The 12,322-nt window shown below is 37.2% G+C and overlaps 1 protein-coding gene across 7 annotated transcripts in view; it reads left to right on the forward strand.

Moving 5' to 3' along the window:
• Window positions 1–12,322, forward strand: part of CTTNBP2 (cortactin binding protein 2) — a 158,148-nt gene that overhangs the window by 68,317 nt on the left and 77,509 nt on the right. For all 7 annotated transcript variants that reach the window (XM_021078655.2, XM_085006025.1, XM_085006024.1 and 4 more), the window contains exon 3: window positions 1,373–1,597. In XM_021078655.2, coding sequence (XP_020934314.2) covers window positions 1,373–1,597 — 225 coding nt within the window. The remainder of the gene's footprint in view (window positions 1–1,372; window positions 1,598–12,322) is intronic.

Here is a 12,322-nt window from a genome sequence, read left to right on the forward strand (position 1 = left end):
TGGGGAGGGAAGATGAACTACTACATTGAATACAAATTAAGAGAAAAGTAAAGGACAAAATGGAATCGCTTTTGAAACTGCATCTCTGCACTGATCCTCATTCAGTGTATTGATTATATAATTGGATTTGAAAAATCTAGAAGTACCAAATGCTTTTTGACTCATAAAACACTTTGACTTTTAAGTTTAGAATGATCCTCTGAAAGCTAGCTTAAACTTAAGGGTAGAATTGAACTTTTCTTAAATTGTATTTCCTAATATAATTTGGTAATTGGAAAAGAAATGTTGGATTTTCCCACTTTTGCATTTGTGTTTATCTACTTCTTGGCTTGCTGATGGTGGACTTAAAATGGAAAAAATTGAGTTGATCAATGCAGTTGCTTTTAAATTAAGGAAATGTATGTAATATTTCTTTAGAAAACATGTTTAACATTTTGGACAATTAATCTTGATTTATTGCAAAGTAATTTAGTTTTTCCACTGGCAGTGACATTAGTTTTTTCTAGTAGCTATTCCAAATGACCTGAGTTAGGAAAACGTTGCTTGTTTTCAATATATTTCTACTGCTATTTCCATTTTATGCAAAGGCCGTTGTATGCTAATTATAGAAAATTGCATCTAGTGCCAAGTGGATGTGGAATTAACTTTGACGCTGATGGACTGACATTTAAAGTGAAATGAGGTTACATTGTTTCCTGGGATTCTGTGAACTATATTTTAATGCCCTTCAGTGATGAGAAGACGTTTGCATCTTGCTAATTTTCTGGAGGTTTTTTTGTTTGTTTGTTTGTTTGTTTGTTTTTCGTAGTTGGTCACACTTGACAAAATGTGAACATTGTGATATTTTTAGACATAAAAAATTTCATGAAATACTTTCTTCAAATATTTTTATAAATTCTTTCCAGGTATACAAAACTTGTAGGAGATTTATATTTTGGGACTTAACTTGATTAGGATTATGTGAAATAATGAGTTCTATAAACATTATTTTGCTTATTTTTGAATTTTTGCTGAAAGTTATTTTAATTGTTGCTATTTTTATTTTAAATGAGAAAAGACTTCACCTAAAATTCAGATCCTTGAAGGAGTGGGCATCATGAGGAAAAAAAAAAAAAAAAAAACTTGCAGCATTTATAATTTAAAAGACAATATTCTTAAAGGAAGAAAATTTGAAAGACTGAATGGGATGGCAGTTTGGTCAGGGTTTGGGGTCAACAGTCCCCTTATTTCTCACTCAGCACCTGACATTCCACAAAAGCCATTACAACAGTTGCATATACCATTTGGAACAGTAAACACAAAACCTTCATATAAATACCATTCTATATGTTTTCATTTCTTTCTTGAATTCATTCCTCTGATTTTGTTCTAGGCTCGCAGGAAGGAGGTATTTATCCAGGAACGGTATGGGAGATTTAATTTGAATGACCCATTCCTGGCACTGCAGAGAGACTATGAAGCAGGTGCTGGTGATAAAGAGAAGAAGCCAGTTTGTACCAACCCCCTCTCCATCCTTGAAGCAGTGATGGCCCACTGCAGAAAAATGCAAGAAAGGATGTCCACGCAGCTGGCTGCTGCTGAGAGCAGACAAAAGAAGGTATTGAGACTTTCAAACAGTCCTTTGTTGTCATGCAGTGTAGAATGAAGAGATCATCATTTTGTTTTGTTCTTAAATATTATATTTTCAAGAAGAGTTGGGATAAGGACTTAGAAATGCAAAGTATTTAAAAATTCTGGTTGCCCTTCTCAAATGTAGCTCAAAATAACACTAAATCATAAAAGAAGAATGACAAATTTTGTCCCATATAATGGTTACTGTGATGCTTTCATTAAAATAAGGATTTGGGCTGGGGGGGCTTCCCTTTTCTAGTGCCATAAGACATGCTTCATTGCTAGATGCCTGATCCAGTAATGCCACCAAAATTGGCATCCCCAATTTTATTCAGCTTCTGTCTTCAATATTTCTTTGCATTTAGAAATTATTTTTTAATTATCTTTTTGGAAAATGAAGATAGTGTGGGAATAGAATGAAAGTTTGCATGGTGTATGCAATCTCACAACATGTCATCTTGAAGTCCTGGTCAGTCTCAGTCTCACTTCTAGGGTCTGATGGCTGTGTCTGCTGCAGACCTCCAGGCTCCTGCTCACATGTGTTTCATATAAACCAACCTCCTCGCCCCTCCTCACCTCCCCCACCAACGCACACGTGTTTATTGCACACGAACATGTACTTCAAACAGTCCTAAGTGATAAAAACTTACTGGCATCAGCCATGAGGAAGTCGAAGTTTAAAATTTGGCCTTCCAGTATGCTGCCAAGACTACCTACTGCCTTTATTGGAAAAGAGAGTGAGGAAGCCAGAGAAGGTAATGATGTCTGGTATGATTAAAAGTAAAAGTAATATGTTCTTCCAACCATTTTAAAGCATAAATTAAAATGCTGCTTCTATTTGTCCTTTTCAGAAGACTTGTTATAGCTCACATTTAATACCTGGTTAACAATTAACCTGAATGCACTACACTAGATAAATATTGATGATACCGTCATTGGACACGTGGGCTTTTCCCCTGTAATTATATCCTTGTATTAACATATGGATGCCGGTGTTCTGGTATGGGTGTTGAATAAAAGCAAACATTTTGCTCACTGTGTCACATGGTAGAAAACTAAAGCACTGGGTAAAATAGTAGAGAAGAATAGAGGGCCTTCCATGCACGTGAGACCGAATCACACAGTTTGACTCTGGACTCTGCAAACCCTTTACAAAGCCCTGCAGGGAACCACCAAGGTCTCTGGAGCTTTTCAAAAATCCCCACAAACCACATAAGCAAGAGCCAGTGTATTTCAGCTGATGTCACTAAAGCTGACTTGTATTTCTTGGATGAGACTCATTTCAGTTATGTTCTTAACTTGTCAAATGAGCTATTTCATCATAAAGTACATCTGCTGGTTTTATGCTGATTTTATCAAAAATCAAGAAAATGTTTTTTATTGTAGTTTTCATTTAATATATAAAAATGTATACTTTCCTAAATTTTACTTCAGTTTTGCATTTTATCTATCACTTCTCTTGTAAAAGAAAATAAAAAGAAATTCATTTCGAGTTGAATCAAAGATTTTATTATCTAGTTGATTTTTTTTTTCTTTAATCAGCTTACATCCTGTTTGTTTCTGAATGACTGGATCATTTCCAACCTGGCTGGAAGTGAAAGGAAATTGTTTCTGTCCTATGGGTCCTGAGAGGCTAATATGAAATGAGCCAGTGATCTGTCTCCCACGTATAACAGAGATAGAGGAGTCTTTTATGGCCAAATTCACCGGCTGTGCAGTCTCAGCAAAGGGTCTCTCTGCTAGGCAGTGCTACCCTTTGTCCCTAGAGGATATTCTATTCCGGTAGATTGTAACATGTGAGAAGAGTTAAGGTTTGTACTCTTTATCACAGATTTTTATAAAGAAAGTATCACAGTAGCTGATAAGCCCAGAAACACCAAACTCATTTGAGCAACAAAATTACCTGTCATCTTTACTCTTGAGAGTAAATATATTAACCAAACATCTTTGGTTCTCTTGCATGTAGAATAAATTGCAGCTTTAGAAGTCTAAAAGCATTAAGACACAAAAATCCATTATTTTAAATGGGTTCAGGTCTTTAAATCACTCCCAGAGCAAAAGTCAGGGAAAGCAAAGGTCCCATTATCTACAATTCAAGTGTTTATTATCTGACACCGGGCATAGCTCTGTGGTAATTCTAAGACATTTGGCCTGAATGCTGCTCTGGTTGGCCTCTCAAGGCGGGAGAAGAGGCTTCGTGCTCATTCATGCCTTGGTTCCTGCTGAGACTACTAATAGGAGGGTTAACTGTTTGGTAATTTTCGTGCCAGGAAAATTTGGGCAGGAGTCAATTTGGCAAATGGACTGAGCCTCAAGCCACTTTGAATAAGCTAATGAGTAATCATCACGGGGAACTTTGCCTCTGGTAATATCCCCCCCCACCCCACCCCCCCGACTTAAAGCCAGTAACCTAGGGTGGTTACTATTTGGGTTTTTTTTATCTTGTGCATCATCTGTTAATACAGTTTCTATTCTAATTTATTTTCATTCATTTTATTCATACTTAGAATAATTTCTAGCATTGAAGTAGGAGTGATCTTTTAATTTGAGCAGAGCCTTTAGAAGAAAGGAACCAAAATAACGAGGAAATCAGAAGGGAGCAGATTTTTTCCCAACCGGCGGGAAAACTAAAAGTAGCTCTGTGTATTGGATAAGAGCTCCTCTTAGGTAGCAGCCCAATATAATGAGGTCACTTACATGACCATAGCTGTAACAGGCAGAATTCGTAGTTGCTTGGTGGTAAAGCCAGTGTTCGTTATGCAGAAACAGCCTTTATTCCTTGGCCTACAGCGTGGTAGAGCTTGGCTGGGAGAACTAGGAGACCAGCTCTTATCAGCCAGCATCACTGACAAATGCTCACTCCAGATCTAGTCTGTAGTGGCTGCTACTTCTGCTGGGAACTGGATACTGAAGCTTGCTGACAGCAGTCAGTATTACTGCCATCACTGCTCTGGGTCTTGAGTGGTGCCTCCCCCAGCCCCACTTCTTTGCATCACTCATGTCCTAGTTGAAGCCTAGAGAGGTATAGTTGATTGGCCAGCCTTAGGCCCCATGCCCTCTTCTTTGCTACAAGACCCAGAAAGCAACTATTGGACCTATTTAACTACGGTAGGAGAGCATCATCAGTGAAGAATTAACATTGGAAGGAGTTTCAGGTGCTAGACGACCAAAAAAATAACACATGGGCCAGAAAAGAACAATCAAAATAGTGGTCGAATTTATTTCTTATGCCTTTTTCTTCTTCTTATAAATAATTGCACTTTGTTTTGCCATTTGTATTCAATATTTTTTACTTCATTATGTAACAGTTTTAACAAAATATAAATTGCTTTCTAGACTTTCATTTAAAGAGTACATGGTGGAATAATATCTAAAATAACATCTTAAAGAAGAGAATTTAGGATGTTTTGTATGTGAAAACTATTTTTAGCTCATTTCAGAGTCTGTTTTGTATAATTCATTATTGCATTTAAAAATGCATTTTGACCCCCCAGAAGCACTGCCGAGTGAGTAATCACAGGGAGCTAGAGACTGAGGTCCGCCGCTCTGAGCAGAGATTTAGAGAGAACAGTTGGCTCCATCCGTGTCTACTCATGTCTCTCCTGAAACTCTAGATGAAGAGGAAGGGGCAGATAAGAACTGCAGCGCCCAGACTGCTGACTGGTCTAGCTCTAGCCCCTATAAAGAAACAAAAAGATCTCTTACCGTATCTCATTATTAGGATTACCAGGATTGTTCAGGTACAGGTGGGGGTGACCATGTGGAGAAGAGAACAAGGGTGTAGTGAGTGTTAAAAGATAATAGGGAGCAATAAGGAATCGAGTGAAATATCATAAGGGGATTTTGTGGTTGTGACAGACTTCACTCTGCTTTCTCATTTTTACAAATGGCTATAATTGCTTCCCTCTCTTTTCTCCACTTAAGAGTTGGAACTAATTGCCTTTGCATTGCTGCTCTGCTCCCACCTACATAGTTTTCCCTTTCATTCTGGAAAAACAGTTGTTTGGTGCCTCTTCATTGATGGCTCCCAGTCTGGGTGCTATTCTTGGAACAACCACCCCCTTTCTCACCACCAGCGAAGCTCTGTTCGTTCTTCTAAGCTCTTTCCACACAATCTGCTGCTTTTTACAAGGGGATCTAGTGATTGTGCTCCATGCAGAATTCTCCCTCATCCACTGCTTGAAAGTGGTTTTGAGTAGAGATGAATTGGACAATAATAGAACAAAGTCAACTGGGACTTGGTCATCTATGTACATTGTGGTTCCTTTAATCATAGTAGCTTGTGGTTGAGTTGGGAGGTGTTTATTCCTATCCCCTGTCAGGTCCATAGTCCCTGGATCACTGCTTAAAATTGTCCCAGATTAGACCAGTGAGAGCTCTTTTAAGCTGCTCCTTTTGATATAGTCCCATCATGCTTTGAGTACTTCCTATCTTTTTGCAGCAGAATTATTTTTTTTCTTACAGGCTTATCATGTACTTTCCTTATCCCAACCCCTGAAATTAGCTTCTACTCCCAGGAGCTATTAAAAATGGTGTTTAGAAATTAATCTAGAGCCAGGAAATTGGGTGTATTTATCATGTTTATATATATATATACACACACACACATGCATTTTATATACACATATAGGATTTTTTTTTTTTTTTTTAGAGTTTCTGCAATTTCTTGGGCCACTCCCACGGCACATGGAGGTTTCCAGACTAGGGGTAGAATCAGAGCCATAGCCGCTGGCCTACGCCAGAGCCACAGCAACGTGGGATCCGAACCGTGTCTGCAACCTACACCACAGCTCACAGCAACACCAGATCCTTAACCCACTGAGCAAGGCAGGGACCGAACCCCCAATCTCATGGTTCCTAGTCGGATTCATTAACCGCTGCACCACGATGGGAACTCCTACATACATATGAATATTTATCTATAGTTCTGTCTGTATGAAACCATGGGTTCATACTTATATTGACACCCCTGCTTCTAATCCAAAACTGTAGGATATATTCTTGTCCTTTCTCTATTGAAAACTAACTTCTCTAACAGTCAGAAACTTGGCATCCATTTTACTTTAATATATTACTCATTTACTCAAGCCTGGAACATAGAGAGAGTAACTTCAGAATTGTTCATCTGTAGCACCGTAAAAAACAAATATGTAAACCTGGAATTCATTGTTTATGGCTTTGAAGGAGATATTTCTATGAAGTGAAATTTTCATTTTAAGTGTACAAATTATGTTTTAAAAATGCATATACTTGTGTAAACTGTACCCCTTGCAGGATAGAAAGTATTTCCATCCCCACAGAAAGTTTCCTGGAGCACCCTCTCAGTAAATTTCTTCCCCAGGTCAGGCAGCCACTGATTCTTATTTTCTCATCATGGATTAGTCTTAGCCCTATACTAGAACTTCAGGTAAATGATGACTGGAGTTAAATAATAAGCCTCCTTAAATGTACAAAGTAAGTCTTTCACCTTTGTTTTTCTTTATAAAAATTGTTTTGGCTGTTCTAGATTGTCTGCATATTCATAAAGGTTTAAGATCAGTTCGTTTGTTTCTCTGAAAATTTGCAGGGATTGAAATTTTGTTGAGCCTTTAATTTGTTGAGAGTTGACATCTTAACAAACTTGAGTTTTCCGACCCAAGATTATAGTATTTTTCTCCATTTTTTCAGTTCTTTATTGTCTCTTTTAGCAATGTTTTGTTATTTTTAGTTTAATAGCCTTAAATGTCTTTTGTTGGGTTTATTTCTAAGTATTTGATGCTATTATAAACACATTAAGTTTTCTCCAAACATTTGTTGCTAGTTTGCAGGTATTCAGTTGACTTTTCTATGTTGACATCATGTCCTGTAATTTTGCTAAACTTGCTTATTAGTTTTATGAGTTGCTTTGTATATTGTGTATGATTTTGTAGGTAAACAAGCATATTATCTGTGAATAGAACCCATTTTACGTCTTCCTTTCCAAATTGCCTGCCAACCTTCTTCCTCTCCTTTTTTTCTGTCATTACACTGACTAGAACCTCCAGTACAATGCTGAATAGAAGGAGTGAGAGCAGGCTTCAAAGGCTTTCCCTTTGCCTAAGGAGAAAACAGTCTGTCTCACCATTAAGTATGACGTTAGTTGTGTTTTTTTATAGATGCCCTTTATCTCATTGAGGTTGCAGTCTATTCTTTGTTGAATGGCTTTTATCATGAATGAGTTTTGAATTTTATAAAACGGTTTATCTGCAACTATTGTTGTGGTCATGGTTTTTCTCTTCTCTTAATATGATGGATTACACTAGTTGATTTTCAAATACTAAACCAACTTGGATTCCTGAGGTAAACTTCAGAGGCTCATCTTTTTATTACTCTTTTTAAATATAGTTGGATTCAGATTGCCTAATATTTTGCTAAGGAGTTTAGTGTCTCTGTTCATGAATGATAATTTCCCTGCAAATTTTAAAACAGTGCTTGATTGGTTTTGGTATGAAAGTAATTCTGGATTCTTACAGTGAATTGAAAGCATTTTATTCTATTTTCTGAAAGAATGTGTGTTAAGTTTGGCTTCCTTTGATGTGTGGTAGAAATCACTAGTAAATCCATTAGAGTCAGGAGTTTTCCTTGAGGAAACCTTTTTACTTGTGAGTTCAGTTTGCTTTAAAGATAGAAAGCTGTATCAGTCTCTTACTCCATTTTATATCAATTCTTAAAGTTGTGTGTTTCAGGGCAATCGATTTGTTGAATTTATTGGCACAAAGTTTTTCATTGTTATCCTTTTAAAATCTATTCTAACACTATATCCCATCCTTTATTCCTATTATTTATTTATTGATTGATTGATTGATTTTCTTTTTGCCTTTTCTAGGGCTGCACCCACGGCATGTGGAGGTTCCCAGGCTAGGGATCTAATCCGAGCTGTAGCCGCCAGCCTACGCCAGAGCTACAGCAACAGGGGATCCGAGCCACGTCTGCGACCTACACCACAGCTCACGGCAACACCGGATCCTTAACCCACTGAGTGAGGCCAGGATCAAACTCGGAACCTCATGGTTCCTAGTCGGTTTCGTTAACTGCTGAGCCACGACGGGAAATCCTATTCCTATTGTTTATAATTTGTTTTTCTACATTTCTTATTTTCTTGAATATTTAACAATTTTTTTAATATTTAGCAATTGATCTTTTACATATAAAACAACTTTTGGATGTGTTCATTTCTCTGTCATTTGCCTCTTGTATTTCATTGATATCTTTGTTATTTCTTTCCTTCTACTTTCTTTGAATTTGATTTGCTTAACTCTTTCTACTTTCTTAAAGTAACCCCTAGATAAATGACTCGAGATGGCTCTTAATTTTCTAATGTAAGCAATTACAAGTATGTTTCTCTCCATCTTCTGCTTTATCTGCCTTTAAATATTCCACTTTTACTGCAGCCCATAAATTTTGATGTTATGTTTTTATTTTCAATCAGGTTCCAAATATATTCTGATTTCCTTAGTGATTTCTTCTTAAACTTGTATACTACTTAGAGGTATGTTTTATTTTTGAATTTTGGAGTGTTTTTAATATCTTATTATGATGTATTATAATTTAATTCTGCCGTGGTCAGAGAACATATCTGTGAGATTTAGTCCTTTGTCATTTTTTGTAATTTTATAGCTCCACAAGTGCATCTGAAAAGACTACATCTTCTGTGCTCTTAGGGTATTGTGTTCCATAATGTCCATTAGACGGGTGGTTTTCATTGTATTATTCAGAGCTATTATAGTCTTACTGATTTTTTAATCTAGAACTTTTTGAGAGAAGATCCTTATTGGAGATTTGTATATTTCTCCCTTTATTTCTGCTTCGTATGTTTTAGTCATAATGACTCAGCTATCATTTATATTGTACTTTCTCTGTATATAATGTGTCTTTTTCTCTGGTTGCTTTCAAGATTATTTCTTAGCTTTGTTGACAGCAATTTTACTCTGATGTTGTCTAGATATGATTTTCTTTATATTTATTCTGCTTTGGGATTTCTAAGCTTCTTAGATTTGTTGGTTTTTTAACCAAATTTGTGAAATCGGGGGATATTTTTTTCCTTTAATATATTTTTATTCCCCATTTTCTCTTCCCTTTTTGAAAATCCAGGTATGTGGAATTTAATAACGTTGTCTTATAGGTCACGGAAGTGCCTTCACTTTTTCAGTCATTTTTTTCTCTGTTCCACAAACTGGATATTTTCTTTTGTTTTATTTCAAATTCTTCTTTTTTCCCCCTTCTCTTAGCACATTCAGTGAACTTTTAAAAAGTTTTTAGATACTATACTTTTCAGTTCTAGATTTTCCATTTGTTTCTAGTTCTGTGCAGTCACTGTGACTGTATTTTCTTTGAAAAGAGGGGCTTTAAGGTCCTTGTCTGATAATACCAGTATAGGTCATCATTCTTCTTTCTTTATTTATTTTTTTGCACCACAGCATGTGGAAGTTCCCAGGCCAGGGACTGAACCGCGCCATAACAGCAACCCAAGCCACTGCAGTGAACACACCAGACGTTTAACCTGCTGAGCCAAGTCTCAGAGGTGACAGGCGATAATGAAGTTAATTGCTGAAGAAAGTCTGAACTTAAGCAGATGGAAACCTCTTCTCTTAGAGTGACGGGAAGGACGTATGGGTTGGTATGACTATAAAAAAGCCTAAGGGGGCAGACAGGATGCAAAGGGAGAGAGTTGTTCTGAATTTTCTTGATAAGAGTCTAGTAGGGTAGACTGAGAGTGACTTGAGTGGTGACTGGGCGAAGTATTGGGGAGAGTGGCAGAGGCTTAAATATCCCCTGAAGGAGCAAATGGTGGAGGAAACCAAACAGAGTTAGGGAGAATGATTGATGACTGGGGCTCAGAGCTCGGTTGGGTTTGGAGTCACGTGATGTAGGTGCATCAATTATTGTGATTTCCTCTGTGCTCTGCTATCTGCAGTGAGATTAAAAAGACTCGTGTTAGTCTGAGACAGGATTTATAAGGCATGAGTGATGGAAGAACAAAGATACAGGAAACGTATGGGTGCTTTTATAGGAGTATAGTTTTCTGTATGAGATTCTGGGTTTAGTTGAGTTGATATCCTTTCGGAAGTCCTTTAATTTGACCCTGAAGTGTAAGATGAAAGTTAGCATTTCATAAATAAAGTGTGACGACCCATAGGGAAGAACTGCTGTGGGCAGCACATGTGATGCGGTGAGAAAAACTTGAGGCAAGCAGAGCCCTAAATGAGTGCCAGGATCCTGACACTGATTAACTGGATGACATCAGGGAAATCACTAACCTGGCCTTTAGTTAGTTGTTTTGTAAAATGCAAGTAGCCCTTAAATTCTGCAACAACTTTTTCCCACCTTCACGGGTAAATTATGAAAATCATATTTTAAAAATAAGCTGAAAGTTAATTTGTGCTTTTTCCTAGGTTGCTATAAGAACTTGGAGGGGGTAATACAAAACATGTTCAATATTTTCTTAATAGAACTTTCTGTCTGCCTTCCAAACAACCTATTATTTGATGCATTTAGAAGAGTTAAATAGGCTTCAACTCTTAAGTCCAATTTTCTGTGAGGTGTCCAAGTGAATAAAATATAAATCTAGTATAGAATAGCAGAATTGTTCCCCAAATCTTACCTAATCTACTTATGAAGTCACCCACCAAATTTCATATAGTAGATTAGGGGTGGAAGCCTTACTGTGAAGGTGACATTTGAGCAAAGACGTGAAGGAGCCAGGCGCCTGTGCTGTTGGGTATTTTTGTGCATATTAGAAAACCCCATGTGAAGTTATTAAGAGTTTTTTTTTTTTTTTTTTAAGTTCCTTCCCTATGTTAATCAATTAGGCAAATACTGCCTTTGAAAGCCTAAATCCTAGGGGCCTGTACCATGGTGAGCCTTTTTGTGAAGGAAAAGGTGCCCTTGTTTTCAGGCAGATGCAGCCCCAGGCCTGGGCAGACAGCGTGGGGAGTAGACAGGGTTGGGCTAACCCACTCCTAACCCTCTCAACCCCACAGCCAGTCACCTTCATGCAGTGCGCAAACCGCTTCATGCAGGAGCCCTATGTGACAGGTCGTGGTGGCATTTCTAGGCGGAGAGAGTAGCAGGATCCAAGACTCTGAGGCAGGGTGATGTTAAAGAAACGCCAGGAAGACCGTGTCCTGGGAGCTGAGTGAGTAAGTGGGATGGAAGGGAGGAGATGAGGTAAGACGTGGGGGTTCACTGATACTGATTATATTTTTTATAAGACATTTCTTATATATAAGTTCAAAGAAGTTTCACATATGCTTTTACATGATTTTTATAGCAACTTACCATAAACTCAAAGAAGATTTCTTGAAAAGCTAAGTAATAAGTACAGTTTAAACTTTAACCGAAATCTTCTGTTTTCATTATATAGTATCTCAGAGTAATAATTTTAAGGCATTAATCCTTAAAAAAAAAAAAAAAAAAAAAAAAGCCCACACCAGTTCCCTAATAGAGTTCTGTTTTTACAAAAGCAGACCTTTCTGAACTCTTTTGTTGTGATTTGAACCATCAGATTACTGTTCTTTTATGTGGTTAACTTTAATACATTAGAAAATTCTCTGTTGCTGTAGATGTTTTTCATAAAACCACTTAACGTCTATTTTCTCATTTTAATGAGCCTCTACAATGTCTGTCATATCACAACACATTTCAGAAATGTGGCAGTTTAGGTAACCCAAACCACGTAATTATTTAAAAATTA

Source organism: Sus scrofa, chromosome 18 (genome assembly GCF_054392235.1).
Source record: "Sus scrofa isolate SSC_HxYL_T2T_F1_AM1 chromosome 18, Sscrofa_HxYL_maternal_Yorkshire_Landrace_v2.0, whole genome shotgun sequence".
NCBI lineage: Eukaryota > Metazoa > Chordata > Mammalia > Artiodactyla > Suidae > Sus > Sus scrofa.